This window comes from Heterocephalus glaber, unplaced genomic scaffold (assembly GCF_053883595.1).
Source record: "Heterocephalus glaber isolate CG9 unplaced genomic scaffold, H.glaber_assembly_v1.0 deba00001428, whole genome shotgun sequence".
In the NCBI taxonomy this organism is placed as follows: domain Eukaryota; kingdom Metazoa; phylum Chordata; class Mammalia; order Rodentia; family Bathyergidae; genus Heterocephalus; species Heterocephalus glaber.
In genome coordinates, this window is record NW_028258293.1 from 21238178 (window position 1) to 21252904 (window position 14727).

General features: G+C 42.3%; 1 protein-coding gene and 2 non-coding genes across 3 annotated transcripts; all 3 read right to left on the reverse strand.

Annotated features, from left to right (window-relative positions):
* Positions 1-2786: 2786 nt before the first annotated feature.
* Positions 2787-5761, reverse strand: Rpl27a (ribosomal protein L27a). The gene is made up of 5 exons (XM_004851383.4): positions 5399-5761; positions 4971-5034; positions 4531-4606; positions 3727-3901; positions 2787-2959 (listed from the first exon to the last, which is right to left on the reverse strand). Exons 1-5 carry the CDS (start codon positions 5399-5401, stop codon positions 2831-2833), a joined length of 447 nt encoding a protein of 148 aa, XP_004851440.1. The 5' UTR covers positions 5402-5761; the 3' UTR covers positions 2787-2830.
* Positions 3061-3175, reverse strand: LOC147828004 (small nucleolar RNA SNORA3/SNORA45 family). Its single transcript, XR_015451521.1, has one exon. It is a non-coding gene; the product is annotated as a small nucleolar RNA SNORA3/SNORA45 family (small nucleolar RNA).
* Positions 4246-4375, reverse strand: LOC147828005 (small nucleolar RNA SNORA3/SNORA45 family). Its single transcript, XR_015451520.1, has one exon. It is a non-coding gene; the product is annotated as a small nucleolar RNA SNORA3/SNORA45 family (small nucleolar RNA).
* Positions 5762-14727: the final 8966 nt, after the last annotated feature.

Below are 14727 nucleotides of genomic sequence, written 5' to 3' on the forward strand. Positions count from 1 at the left end.
TGAAGCAGGAGCGCTGCCACTGAGCCCCAAGCATTTTCTTTTTTTAGCTCAAGGTACTCTTGAACATAGTAGGCACTCATAACCTTTTAGACAAGGAAAAGAGTCAAAAGTGGTCAAGGTTCGGAAATCCCATTATGACAGTGTACAGGGACCACGGCTCCTGTTCTTAAGGGCGCCCGGAGCTCAGTTTGAAGGCGTCTGGGGACCAAGGTCGAACTTCCCGCCTCGCCAGAGGAAACAGCGCTGGCGCAACATAGGCTGGTCCCGCCCTCCGCCGGAAGCGACCAATCCAGACGGGAACGGCGCCGGTAGTGCTTCCGGCCGCGTGACGGGGCGGGGGAGCGGAGTTGAGGGCCCCCGGAATTAGAACTTCACGCCATACGCCGTACGGAAGTGGCTCTCCAGGCCAGAGGCGGGACGCGAAGCTTGGTGGGTAAAGGACGGGGGTAGCGGAAGCCGCCCTTTTGCTGTCAGCGGCGCTCGCTTCCGGATAGTTTTGGTCCCAGAGGGCCATGGCTTTTGGGCTGCACACTCACTAGGGATTAGTACGTTTACTTGAATTGAAAACTTAAATCCTATCGGTTTAGCCGATTTTAAGGGACTGCTTTTGTGAATTTATGTGGCAGACCTTTCAGATAAATCCTAAATTATACTGGAAGCTCTGAGATTTGTATGAAGATTAAAAACACACGAGGCCAGAAATTATAACCTTTTACAATTTGAAAAAGTAAAGCTGAATCAACTAATGTGCTAAGTAGTACATTTTCGCAATTATTTTAAAAGGTACATTACTAAAAAGCTCGAAGCCCATCTGATAAAGCTCTCCTTCCCACATTTGGGAGGATCTCACCGACTTTGTGAATTAGCCACTGAAGATAGTGGCAGTGTGAGCCTAAAAATGCCAGTGTTTGTGGGTTCAATTCATTGCACTGAATCTTCTGAAGAGATCTTATTCTGTAATAACGGAGCAGTGGCACCTGTCACTCTCAACTGGAATACGAAAATGTAAGGTTTGTCTGTAGTCCCCAAAAGTACAGCTGTTCTTCCTAGGCCAGAAGATGGGGCAGCATCTGGGAGCACTTCCTATTTACAGTATTAGCGACTTTTGTATTTAATTTACCGGGACCGCCCTCCCCCCAATCCTATTTGTCCGTAGATATGCAGTTAGCGTGGATGCACCCTTAACACCCCACCCTTCCATTCCGTGGCGTGCGCCTCACCAACTCAGTAACACAGCCCAGTCCAATCCTACCTTTCCCATTCTCATTTTCTTGGTCCTGCCTCCAGCCTCCCACTAGCCCAGCCTCAACTACACAGGCTGTCCAGTAATCTCTCCAAGAACCATTAATTCCACTTGCCTGATTTTCCCAAAGTACTCCCCTAAAACTCACCATTTTGGTATTCCTTCCTCCTGGACCACTTGTTGGCAGACAACGGGTTAAATGACTACATGCGCTCCATTAAATTTATTCCACAAGTCAAACACAAAGGCTGGGTGCATGCTTTTCATTTTACTTCAACTGCACAATCTCAAGCAGGCATTTTAACCTAAAACTTAAAACTGAACTAGGCCTAGAAAGTCACATCTTTGGGTAAAAAGCAAATTAGCAGTATCAGTCTCAACTACTGAATGGACCTGGGTGTGTGAGGCACATCTGTACCCCAGCACTCTGGGAGGCTGAAGCAGGAGGATCACAAGTTGGAGCCTAGCCTGGGTAATTTACTAAGATCCTTTTCAAAATTTTAGAAAGGGATGAGGGTGTAGCAGTGTGAAGGCCCTGGGTTCAACCCCTAGTACTGTGCACAAAAACCTACCTCAGTGAAGGGCCCGTTTTTACCTTCTTCATCAGACCATTACAAAGATGCAAACCCAAACAGTCCAACTGAATAGTTTTCCTGACTCCTCTCTATTCTTAGCCAAGTCAACTGTTTTCTATCCCATGCTTCCTTGTATCTGATCTTCAACATCTTTTAAGTCTGTTACAACAGGTTTGTCCCACAAATCATGATTCTGGCCCACCTTCCAGCTAAAACCAATTAAGTGCCACCTTTATTATTTCTTTGCTCACAATACTAGACTAAGTTTCACCCTGGGTCAAAACAAATTCAAAATTTCAGAGCTATAAAAATGGTTTAACTACAATTTTCCTGGAGATATGTGGATTCCCATTAAGCCATGTTGCTCTTTAAGGCCCTCACTCAGGATTTCTCATTTTTCCATGTATCAAGACCACTGTGCACCAGGACTCACAAATCCCTTATAGCTGCTTCCTGGAGTCCAATCCACTTAACAAACCTATGTAAAAGGCCCGGTATGTTTTTGTTTTGTTTTTTGGTACCAGGGATTGAACTCCGGACCTTGTGCTTTTGAGGCAGGCACTGGAACCACTGAGCTAAATCACTGGCCCAGCCCCGGTATGTTTAAATTCTCACTCTAGGGGCCTACATGTCAAGGTCTTGTCATATTCTGGTTGTATCTCGGATGGTTCAGTCCAAATGTCTAATTTTTCCTTTCCAGGCCCACAAAACAATTTTGGGTACATTCACGTACTTGCTATAACCTCCACAACAATGCCAACAGGCCAGGCCTTTTGACATGCATGTCAGCCATCACCAGCAATCACTCTCACTAAATGAAAAAGTTTAACTGGTGTGATCTGACACACTTTGAAGTGAATCAACAGAAAAGCTCATGCCCCTAATATTCTTGCAACCTGTTAGGTGGATTTCCCAACACAGAGATAGAGATGAAGAGATAATAAAGAACCTACACTCAGACCAGAAAATGAAAACCATGTGTTAGCATTTAATGAATGCCTGTTCTGTGGCTTCAAGCCACCAGGACACAGGCCCCCCCAACACCCTTAATCTTCTCCTCAGCTCTTCTGCTGAAGAATTTGGCCTTCACGATGACAGGCTGCTTTGGGAGCTTTCCTTTCCCAAGAACTTTGTAGTAGCCCTAGAAGAACAAAGACAAAGGACTTAAACATACCATGTGTGGCAGGTTATATACCTCCTGGTAGAGGCCTGTCAACCCAATCATTATAGGACCCAGACAGGCCATGTTTCTGATGGGCACAAATAGCCTCCACCACTGAATGAAGACTAGCAAATTCTCTCCGAGAACTCTAGCATCCCAGGACAAATAGTGTCAGGGTGTGACTTCAGTCTCAGCAAAGCACAGATCTTTCTCTCCTGGTCCCCCCCCCCCCCAAAGCACAATCACATTCCCAGCAATGCTTCAAGTCCTGATCACTAATATTGCTTAAATGGGCATTAAATAAGGAACTGAGATTCAAAGCTACCCAAATAACTTCCTAGGGTTTAGGTCTCTCTTAAAGACTACTTCCATATTCACAGGAGATAAGTCTGACGTTAAGACTCAATAATATATAAAAAAGTTCATTTTTTCAGAAGATCTCTTCAGATAATGTAGGGCCATGAACTTTGGCTCAAGACTAGAGCCAGTTATAGCTCAAGCCAAGGAATGTAAAGCTGTTCGAATTGGGGCAACAACATTAGGCACTGATTACTGTTTGGAAGGGCACTCAGTGAAAATGTAGTGAAATAAATGGGAGTATAAAGATTATTCTCCAAAGGTTTTTCCAGAAACACAAGCAAACCATTTGATGGATCTATATACTCTGAATTTTCACTTGAGAGGGAAAATAGACCAAGACAGGCAAGGGAGTAAAGGATAGTTACATTTATATCTAATTCACTTACCGATCGCACTACATCAATGATGGGAGCTACTCCAGTCTTGTTTTTGGCAGCATTTACTCGTGTCTGCTCACTGACCAATGTCCACAATTTATCAAGGTTGACAGTTGGGCAGAAGCTCTGGTTTCTCTTTAAGTGGTAATGCCTCATACCAACCTTCCCAAAGTAACCTGGGTGACTGGGAAGAGAAAGCAACTATCTTCATAACCTCACTCCAGTTGTGAAGCTATATTTATCATCTTTAGTTATCTCCCTCCACTACAGTGTAAATTGTTCACTGCTGTAGAAGTGACCGGCACTTGCAGAAACTCAATACATTTGTTCAATTACACAAATCTTTAGAACCACCAAATGCTCGAAGGCAAAGGCTAGTCTCTTTTCATGGAACCAGTTAAGTTTCTGTGCAAGTCAAGTCACTTGACATCATTCTATGTAAAATCTACACGATTATTACAGATGTCTCTTGATTATATACATACACACACACACACACAAAATCTTAGTTGTGTAGGTCAATCTAAAACATGTTACTATCCTGGTGACTGACTGTGCCACGAAGCCCACAGCCAGTGAATAAGGTCAGCAGTTACTCTTCGAGGACTCTAGCACACTAAGGCAACAGGCAGTACCCAAGCGTGACTCTAGCCTCGATGACAAGTTCTCTCAGATCATGTCAAATGTTAACTTGGTAAAAAAGCCAGCAACAGGCAAGGGTTTTAAGAGGCTTGTTTCTACAGAGATTCTAAGTTATCCTTGTCTGCAGTTACCTCCCAAGCCGTGCCAGAGTACAATCCAAGGAACACTCACTATTTGTCGAAGTTGATCCTGTGGTGATGCATGCCACCAGCATTACCCCGGCCTCCTGGGTGCTTCCGGTGCTTGCCTGCAGGAATATAAACCTACATGGCTAACACACCTTTCTCTAGCCCCTCAACATTACCTTGCTCATGGCCCACAGTACCTCCTTTGCGGCATTACCATTCCTTCAAGATTACAAGTTTAAGCATCTTTTGTGTTCCCTCTTGTCTTCAACTAATTCAATACTTCGCTGTTTAATAGTTTTTATCACCCTGATAAATTCTCTAAAATAGGAGTCCTCGAGGCTCCACAGAGAAAAAATAAACAGCTGTCCAATTCAGTCCAACTGGACTGCTGAAAGGTCTTACTCGAGTTCACTTTCAAGTTACTAATGTGCCAACTAAACACTATACAGAGCCCAAGGAAGACTAGGAGGAGCCTGCACTTACCGATGCGGCCGTGGCCGTGGCTCACGTGGCCCCTAAGTTTCCGGGTCTTCCTCAGTCTGGATGGCTGTGTGGGAAAAGGCGTTTAACGTTAGGGCCTAAGAAGTGCGGGGGCCAACGCTCGCCAGTCAGATGGGCCCGCAAGCCTTCAGACTGACTTCTGGAGCGTTCGGCGAGGCTTAGGCCAGCGACTGGCCCGAGGCCGCTCAGCCCGAGCTGGGCGGCGCGCGGTCTCAGAGATCCGAAAGCCGGGTCGAACACGCGGCCGCAGGCTCCCGGCCCCGGGCCCACGCCGACCATCCTGGCCTGCGATCGGCCACGTGCAGCCTGGAAGGCCTGGCCAGAGTCGTAGGTGGGTGACCGAAAGGCAAGGGAGCAGGGCTCCGCACCACCACCGCTAATGAACCAGAGCCAAGCAACGAAACACTTACCATGTCGGCGGCAGAGACGAAAGAGGGAATTTCCGCAAAGTCTCGCGAGGTATCGAACGCGGGGGCGGGGCCAATGTGACTCACTTCCGGCCTGGGGCCGGCCTCGGGCGGGGCCTCTTTGGTCTCGCGAGTTTCTTGTATTTAGTTTTCGCCGTCACAACGCGGTTGAGTTTTTAGAGTCTCAGCTGGAAGCTCTTTATCCCTGTGGTGTGCCCAAGTGTTGTCTGAAGCTCTTGGACGCCTCTGCTTTGTCTCCCACCCCCAGGACCTGTCGCCCACCTTCCTGAGTGGGCACTTTTGTTTTCCTTTCTCCTTTGTCCTTGTGCGATCATCACGGGCGTCCCCTCAAGCTGTAACAGCTGTTGTGTTTCAGGGACCTTGACCTTGTAAATACTCTATAAATGCCACGTTCAAATTTTCTCCGGAACCTGGTTGGGACGCACCTGACTCCTCCCTCTCCTGGACCACAGAGGCCCGGCCCAACTAACCCCTTCAGTCGCAGATGCACACTTGCTCATCTGTGCTACCACAAAGTCTGGTACGAACCTCCCATATTAAGTTTGTCTTCCCTACTAGACCAAATTCTTTTAAGGGCTCAAGGATTTGTGTTTACTACAGGCAATTCTAGTTCCTGGCATGTAGTACCTATTTAAGTGAGCATTTCTTAAGTAGTAGAAAAGGCATTCTTCTGTTTAGTCAGTTCCACCAACCAGTGTTCAATATTCCATCCCCTCAATTACTCTCCCTGTGTGTGAGAGTATATTTTTCTCTGCCTTTCTCTCTTCAGCTAATGTATATTCTAGCTAAAATATCCTAAATTCTCCGTCTGTTACCCTTGCTTTTTTCTGTACGGTCAGGTCCTCTAAAGAGTAACCTACAAATCCTGCCCATTTGTTAGCTTTCTGTTCATTATTAAATCCACTGCAATCTGTCATTAGGTTCCACTGTTTCAGAGATTACTCTTATCTTAGGTCATCAGTGAGCCAATTGCCAAGTGGTGATTTCTGTGGTTCTGTTAAGTTGTCCACACTTCAAATGTTGATGTTCCTCCACCTTCTGTCCTTGTCTTTGGGTGACTTCAATTCCTATCTCTATTGTTGAGCACCACACCCATACATTCACTTAATTACTGGTTAGAATCCCATGTATTCAACAGATAAACATATTCGAAGAGCTCGGTCATCTCTGCTCACTGGTACCTTCTTTATTCTATATCTTGATGAGTGGCACCACTGTCCACCCAGATAATGATGCCAGGGAGACCTGAAATTGACCCCAACCCTCTCTTCCTCTAATTACACTATCATCGTCCTTTTGTCACTGTATCTCTCAAATTCAATTCCTCTTTTTCAGCCCTACTACCACTGCCTTCATTCAGGCCTCATCCTATCTTTTCTCTGGAGTTTTCAGATCCTCTTGTGATCACTCTGCTTATATTCTAAACTCTGTCCTTCACCCCTCCACGAAGTTCTCCTCAAACATGATTTTCATTCTTTTATGTGATCACAAAGTTCGACAGCTCCCAATTATCAAGAGAATACAACCTGCCTACTTTACCTCAGCTTCTCTCTTACCTTATCTCAGCTTCTCCACTACACAAAACTTTCTAATGTGGCCGTACTTGGTACAGTACTTCTCTTTTCCATTTTGCCTTTACTTGTGCCATTTTTCATGCCTGGAGTGCCCATCCTCTTCCTGAACATATATCCTGAATTTTCCTCAACTTGTAAGGTTCATTTAATGTTCTGCTTCTCAGAACACTCAGTCCATGTAGTCCCAACATTTTCAGAGAACCTTGCAATTTACAAATGCGTCTTCCTAAGAACTCAGTATTAGTAGTTTCATTTTATTCATGAGCAGATAGGCACAGAAGAATTAGGTTGACTTGCCAGAGGCTGTAAGATACAGAGTCTGGCCCAACATTAATCCTCTGTCCAGTTCCTCTGCTTTTGCTTCAATGGCCACTCCCTGTCTGACCTCACAGCATTATGGTCTTTATTACTCCCTCAGCCTGAGACCAACAGAAAGAGGGGTCGGGAGGGGGCAAAATCTAAGAAGAAATCATCCTTTGTTTGACATCAAGACTGGCCTATAAGTGTACAAGGAACAAGCTGAGCTACTCAGAACTACCCTGGGAAAGGTGATTGTCAATGGAGGTAAGTTAGGCAGAGCCTCGGAATGTGTTGTAATGGGGGCCTGGAGCAGGAATGAAGACTGTGAAAGGGTGGATGTAGAGTTCTGGATGCTAGGACACTGCTTCTGAATAGTTTCCTCTTATTTCAGATGAGCTACATCTTATCCTTTAGGGCCCTGGTTGAACAGAAGGCCTCCCTGAGTGGGACCAGGACCCTGTGTTAGGTTCTGTGTTCACCTCCTATTTTCCTCATTGATGGGTTAATTTCCAGGGTAGAAGGAGCACCCTGGACAGTTGTCTGGCTGTGGTTTTCTAGCCAGCTCCCTCTACTTCTTGAGACAATTATGTGACTTAAACATGTGGCTCCTATGATGTATATTCTCTAGGTCATCCAGCCTCAAGAGAACAGACAGAATTGAGGTTTCTATCTGAAAAGTTAGACAGCAGTCAAACATTAGGCATTAGGTGACCTGTCCCTCCCTACCAGGCACATGGGGCATGACCTTGGACATGAGCCCTGAGAGCTGTGCTCTGTGACATCTGTTCTGAAGTAGAGTGTGGCCTTGTGACATCTCAGATACCTGAGATCCCTCAGAGAGTCAGAGCCTCACATTTCCCTGTGAAATGAGCTAAAGGGAAATGATGGCAGGCAGCAGCCTGATGAGGCAGGTAAATGTGGTGCTGAACTTTGTCTACCTCAGACCCCTCTCCAGTTAACCTTGGGAATGCACCGCTACCCTGAGATCCTGGTGGTCTCTCTCCCTTTCTGTCCCCTCTGGGTTCCTGATTTCATCATCAGTCCTTCAAACAGCAACAATAACGTGGTTGCTTCCTGTTTCTTTTTCTCCACCTTTAGATTTGGACATTAAGAAGTATTTGTTGTCAGGCCAGGGATTTAGCTCAGTGGTTCCACCGCCTGCCTTGAAAGCGCAAGGACCGGAGTTCAATCCCTGGTACCAAAAAAAAAAAAAAAAAGTATATGTTGTTGTTGTTTTAAGTAGAATATTGTTAATTCAAGATGGGGAGAACCAGAGTTTCTGTGTTTTTTTTCCTTCCTAAATGAGAATTAGAGAAAAGCCCGGAAATCCAAATTTATTTTAGAAAGAATTTTAAAAATTAATATGTAATAGAAAAAGCAGTACAATATTAAAATTGTGAAAAAAACCCAATAAGTATACACACTTCAAACCATACCAGGCTGGGTGTGGTGGTGCACACCTGTAATCCCAGCAGTTGGGAGGCTGAGGCAGGAGGATCACCATGAGTTTGAGGCCATCCTGGGCCTACATAGTGAGTTCAAGACTAACCTGAATTACACAGCAAGACCTTGTCTCAAAGAACAACAAAAAAATTCATACCATCTTACAATACTGTTTTCATTTCTAAATATCACTTTTCAGCTCTTGTTTACATGGAGATATAGCTGTATGCAAGGTTGATGATCATAGTATATTCATTCTTTTGTAGTCTGATGTTTGTTTCATTCCATGACATTTTTTTCTGTGTCACTACCTAGAGTTCAAGATTATTCTTAACAGCTGAAGAGTAATTTGTCTTCAGCATATTCTTTATTAAGCCATTTTCTTGTGAACTTTTTAATTTATTTTTGTTCTTGTATTGTATTCTCTGCTGTTAGAGACAAGGATACAAGGAACATTTGTATTTATAGTTTTTTCTTCCTCTGTTGAATAACTTGTCTAGGATAAATTCCCAGGAGTGATATTGCTGGATTATAGGGTAAGAGCATTTTTATGATTCATTTTATGTTGCTATTTTAAAAAATGAGTTGTACCAACTTACACACCAGCAGCATATACAGTTTCCAGTGCCATTTCAACTTCCCTAGACTTGGTTTGCTTTTTTCTATATTTTTTGAAATGTGGGATTTAGAGAGAAATCCTGATCACTAGTGGGTTTTTCTTCAGCTTTCTAAATTTGAGGATTAGGGATTTCTAGGAATCTTCCTTTCCTATGTTGGATAGTTTCTTTTCTTTTCTTTTTTAAATCTCATTGTATTATGGCAGTTGTATTCCTAAAGACTTTGTTGAAAGCTAGGGTGGGAAAACCCTGCTATTAAACTCAGTGTGAAGAGAGGAATTGTAGTCTGTTTTTTTTCAGTATTAGAGATCAAACCCAGGGGCGCTCTACCACTGAGTTACATTCCCAATCCTTTATATTTTATTTTGAGAACAGAGGTCTTGCTAAGTTGTTCAGGCAGGACTTGAACTTGTGATCCTTCTGCCTCAGCCTCCTGGAATGCTGGGATTACATGCAAATTGTAGTTTTTGAGAGCAGATCATTCTATAGCACACAAAGAGGGGCTTAGTTTTAATTTCAAAGGAGCAAATTAATGAAAAGTACACAGAAGGTTGGGTTCATTTCCTAGTTCTTTTTTTTTTCTAGCTGAATTACATTGAACGATCAGCATATATATATATATATATATATATATATATATATATATATATATATTTTTTTTTTTTTTTTGGTACCGGTTATCAAACTCAGGGCCTTGAGCTTGCAAGGCAGATGCGGCACCACTGAGCTAAATCCCCAGCATATTCTGGCCCAGCATATTTTCTTGGAATTGCAGTTTTCTTGTCTTGTAATGAAAACAATGAGAGTCATTCTTTCACTTGTTCATTTTACAAATATGTATTTTGAATATGTATTATGTTCCAACACTATATGTATGTGCCAGGCAGTGAGAGGCAGATACAGTGGTGAACCAGAAAGACAAATTCCTGCCCTAGGCTTGTGTCCCAGAACTGCGTCCAAGACAAGATAATAAACAAATAAATCAAAAATAAATATGTGCTACACAGTGTAACAGAGGGCGTCCCCTTATTTTCTAGTGTTTCTCCCTCAATTTTCTTCCTAAAATGAATATGAAATTTTGACAATAATTTGTTCTTTAGTATCCAAGGAAATGATCTTTGAAAATCTTGCTCCCAAGGTGATGCACAGTGATTTGGTCCATCATTCCTTGGCAAAGTTAAAGAAATTCAGTAAATACTTTCATTCCCTCAGATCCAGATGTGGTAAGATGTTAAAAAGGAGCAGTTTTATGGCAAGGTAATGTTATAGGTGGGGTTCCCTTACTTCCATACTTGGTGTTTCATTTAATCCAGATTTTTCCATGACTGGTATATGTGGTTTTTTTTTTTTTTGGTACTGGGGATTGAACTCGGGTCCTTGCGCTTGCAAGGCAGGCAGCAGAACCACTGAGCTAAATCCCCAGCCCTGGTATATGTTGTTTGATTCATGTTGTTTTCTTATTTTAAAATATTATTGTTATTATTATTATTTTATTTATTATATTTATTATTTCATTATTATTTTTGTAGTACGGGATTGAACCCAGGGCCTTGTGCATGCTAGGTGAGGACTACACCACTTGAGCTATATCCTCAAGCTACCCACCTTCTTTTTCCCTCAAGATTAGATCTTGCCAAGTTGTGCAAAATGGCTCTGAACTTGTGATCCTCTTGCCTCAGCCTCCTGAGTAGCTTGAATTACAGTCATGCACCACCATGCCTAGGTCCTATATTTCTAAATTTAATTAGTTGCTGCTATGATTTGGACTGTGAATGTCCCCCAAAAGGTCCGTGTGGTGAAGGCTTGACCCCCAGCAAGGTGCTTTTGGGAGGAGATTAACCTTTTAGCACGTTGGATTCCGTGGCAGGTCTACAGGTCATTGGAGGTGTGTGTTAGAGGGGATTGTGAGACCCTGGTCCCTCCCAAAATTTTCTTCTCTTTGTCTGCCTGGCTATGAGGTGAGCAGTTTTCCTCTGCTATGCACTCCTCATCAGTGCCAGCTGGCACCCCCATCAGAGGCCTAAAAGTAATGGGTCCATCTGATCATGGATGGGACCCTCTAAAACCGTGAGCCAAAAAAAATCTTCCTTCTTTATCAGGTGTTTATTTTAGTGACAGAAAGCTCACTAATATAATTGCCAATATTTTTTTTTTGGTACTGGGGATTGAACTCAGGACCTTGCACTTACGAGGCAGGCAGCAGAACCACTGAGCTAAATCCTGGGCCCTAGTTGTCAATATTTTAAAATTCAAATAAAATTCCAGATTTCTGATGTTTTGAAAAATAAAGATCTGGAAGATCTGGCAGCACTGGACCCAAAATCTTTTTTTTTTTTTTTAGTGGTATTGGGGATTGTAATGTGAGATCTAATGCACCAGTTCTCCAGATGTGGTCTGTAAGGTGCTGGGAATTTAGTTCAGTAGTGCTGCAGCCTGCCTCACAAGTGCAAGGTCCTGAGTTCAATCCCTGGTAGCAACAAACAAACAAACAAACAAATGTGGTCTGTAGATTTTGTGGAGGTTCCTGAAACCCTTTCAGGGTGTCCATGGATAAAAAAGTTTTCATAATAATAGCAAAATATTATTTGATCTTTTCACTGGATTAACATTTACATTGATGGGACCAGAACAATGGTGTAGAACTGCTAGTGCTTTGGGAATCAAACTGGTGCAAATGATTGTAATCATTGTATCCTTTATCACTAGATACTTGCAATTAAAAAAAAAAAGCTAGTTTAAGCCAGGTGTAGTGGTGTGTACCTGTAGGTCCAGCTACTCAGGGAACTGATGCAGGAGGATCAAAAGTTCAAGGTCAGCCTGGGCAACATAGTAAGACCTAGAACCCTTCCCCTTTCCCCACCCTCCAGTACCAGGGGTTGAATTCAGGCCCTTCTTAATGACCTACATCCGAGCTCTTTTTTATTTTTATGACAAGGTTTCACTATATTACCCAGGCTGGGGTTAAATTTGTGATCTTCCTGCCTTAGCTTCCCAGAGTGCTGGGATTATGGGCACCACCACTCCCAGCCCCGACTCTTTAAAAACAAAAACAAAACAGAACAGAACAATAACAACAAAAAAACTAACAACTTGAGAATGTCCATGATGAAGAAGTAAAAATTTTCTTAAATATTGATGCTTCCATATATTTCTTTTAAATATCCTGTTTGAAAAAATTGAAAGTATGTGGTTTTTGTGCTATATATCAAAATGAGAAACTGCATGTATGCTGTTGACTTCCAAGCTAAATCAGACTTTTTTCATGGGATGGCAGTTTTTCATGAAAGGACAATGAACAAATTGTGATTATTGAGTCTTGAGAATTTGATAGATATTATCTCAAAACTACACAGTATTTGTTGCCAATGCTAAAACTTCAGAATTTTGATGTTTTTGCTGCCTCCATGAGTTTGACAGCTTCCCAAAACTTAAAGAATTTTCTGACAAAATTAGAAGTGACATTAAAGTGTAATTTTTGTTATTGTGTAATGTGTCAATATTTGGAATATCATTGAACCAATTTTTTTCCCAAACGACCAATGCTTGGTGTTATAAAATTATGCCTGGTTAAAGGAACAGGTAAAAGCAGCTGGTTTTCAATTCCAGTCCAGTTCACAGTGCAAGATAGATCAGAGATTTTTTGCTTAAGACTGAACTGAAGTATTTTGCATTGAACTACATCTCTAGTTCTTTATATATATAATTTAATTTTGAGTCTAGGTTTTGCTAAATTGCCCAGGATGGCCTTAAACTTGTGATCCTCCTGCCTCAGCCTTCCAGAGTGCTGGGAGTACAGGTGTGTTCCACCATACCTGGCTTAGATCACAGAATTTGATGTAACAGTAAGAAAAGTTGATTGATGCTGTTTTGGTTTCCATGTTATAACTAACATTTAAGAAACTACTCTTTGTGAATTTCTGTATAGCATTAAGAATATCCACAATTATTTGATAAGGTTATTACAGTACTCCTATTTTTCCAAATGTGTATCTGTGCAAAGCTGGATTTTCTTCCTATACTACAAACAAAACAACATATACCAGATTGGCTGTAGAAGCAAATGTGAGAATTCAGCTATCTTCTATTTAGCTAGATATTAAAGAGGTTTACAAATACGAAAATGTAATGTCATTCTTCTCGCTAAATTTAGTAGGCTCTTTAATGGTCTGGGTTCTCAAAGATTTTGAACTAAAGATAATTTTTTTTCTCAAACTTGCATGTTGCACTAAGTGATTTTGATTTTAAATATATACAAATGTAAAAATAGATACAACTTCCTTTTGAGGTTAGCTCTTATACAGTTATAAAACAAAATATAGTTTGCATGTATAAAGGAAAACTGCAGAACCAAAACAAACACATTAACTATTAATTTCATAGGATGATGACGTTTTGTTAATCTAAACTGCAACTGCAATTTAAATCTAGTGCTCACTGCTGTGGCCAATTCAGCAAACATATACCACAATTTCCCTACTTCCCTTATTGCAGCTTCCACAAAAGATTTATCATTGTGTGCCACAATGTGAATTAGACTTCATGTGGCAAAAACCCATCATTTACGTATTGGCCGCCTCTCTCTTCTCATTTATCTAAGTAATACTGTGTGGTCTGAACTAGATCCTAAACTCACCACTGCCCATCAGACCTTTTCGGGGTAGATGTGTAGATGATCCAGAATTTTTAAACCTTAATAAACTCTCTTATGAGAATGAAGCAATAGTTTTTAAAAAAATTATTGGAGAGAACACCTGAAAAATCTATGTGTGGACCTCAGCTTGAGAACATGTCAGTAGTTCAGTGTGGCATCTGAAATCAGAACAACTGGATTTGAATTCGAACTGTGCCACCTGCCATGGGCCTGTGCATCCCCCCTCCCAGCTCAATTTCTTCAGCCTGTTCCAAATAAATGGTTCTATTTAATTTGCAGAAGTGTCATAATCCTTATTTCTGAGGCTGGTTGTGGGGATTGAAATGTACATATGGCACTTGGCCTAAACTTTGCACCTACAAATTTCTTACCCTTTTCTAAAGTTAAAACTTGGATCAAAGCTTGTCTACCAATAAGGCGATCTGGGACATTTTTGAAGGTGAACAAACGTTGTCAGAAGCATACAACCTGGCATACACCTGCAGGTTTTGTATTCCATGGCAGAGGCTGGATTCTCCTTCTGGGCCCAGGGGCAGGGTTGAGGCTGAGGTATGAACCTCTAGCTCTGGGGAGGGGCATGAGCTGTACTTTTTATTTTTTTGTGATACCGGGGATTGAACTCAGGACCTTGAGCTGGAGGGGCAGACAGGGTTCCACTGAGCTAAATCCCCGGCCCATGAGCTGTACTTTTGAGGCTTTGTTGTCCAAGGCTTCTCTGTCCTGCCC

Coding starts and splice junctions, on each gene's coding strand:
- Rpl27a (XM_004851383.4), bottom strand. Junction 3,902..4,530: donor AGGATCAACTTCGACAAATA/GTGAGTGTTCCT, acceptor TTCTCTTCCCAG/TCACCCAGGTTACTTTGGGA. Junction 2,960..3,726: donor TCATTGATGTAGTGCGATCG/GTAAGTGAATTA, acceptor TTGTTCTTCTAG/GGCTACTACAAAGTTCTTGG.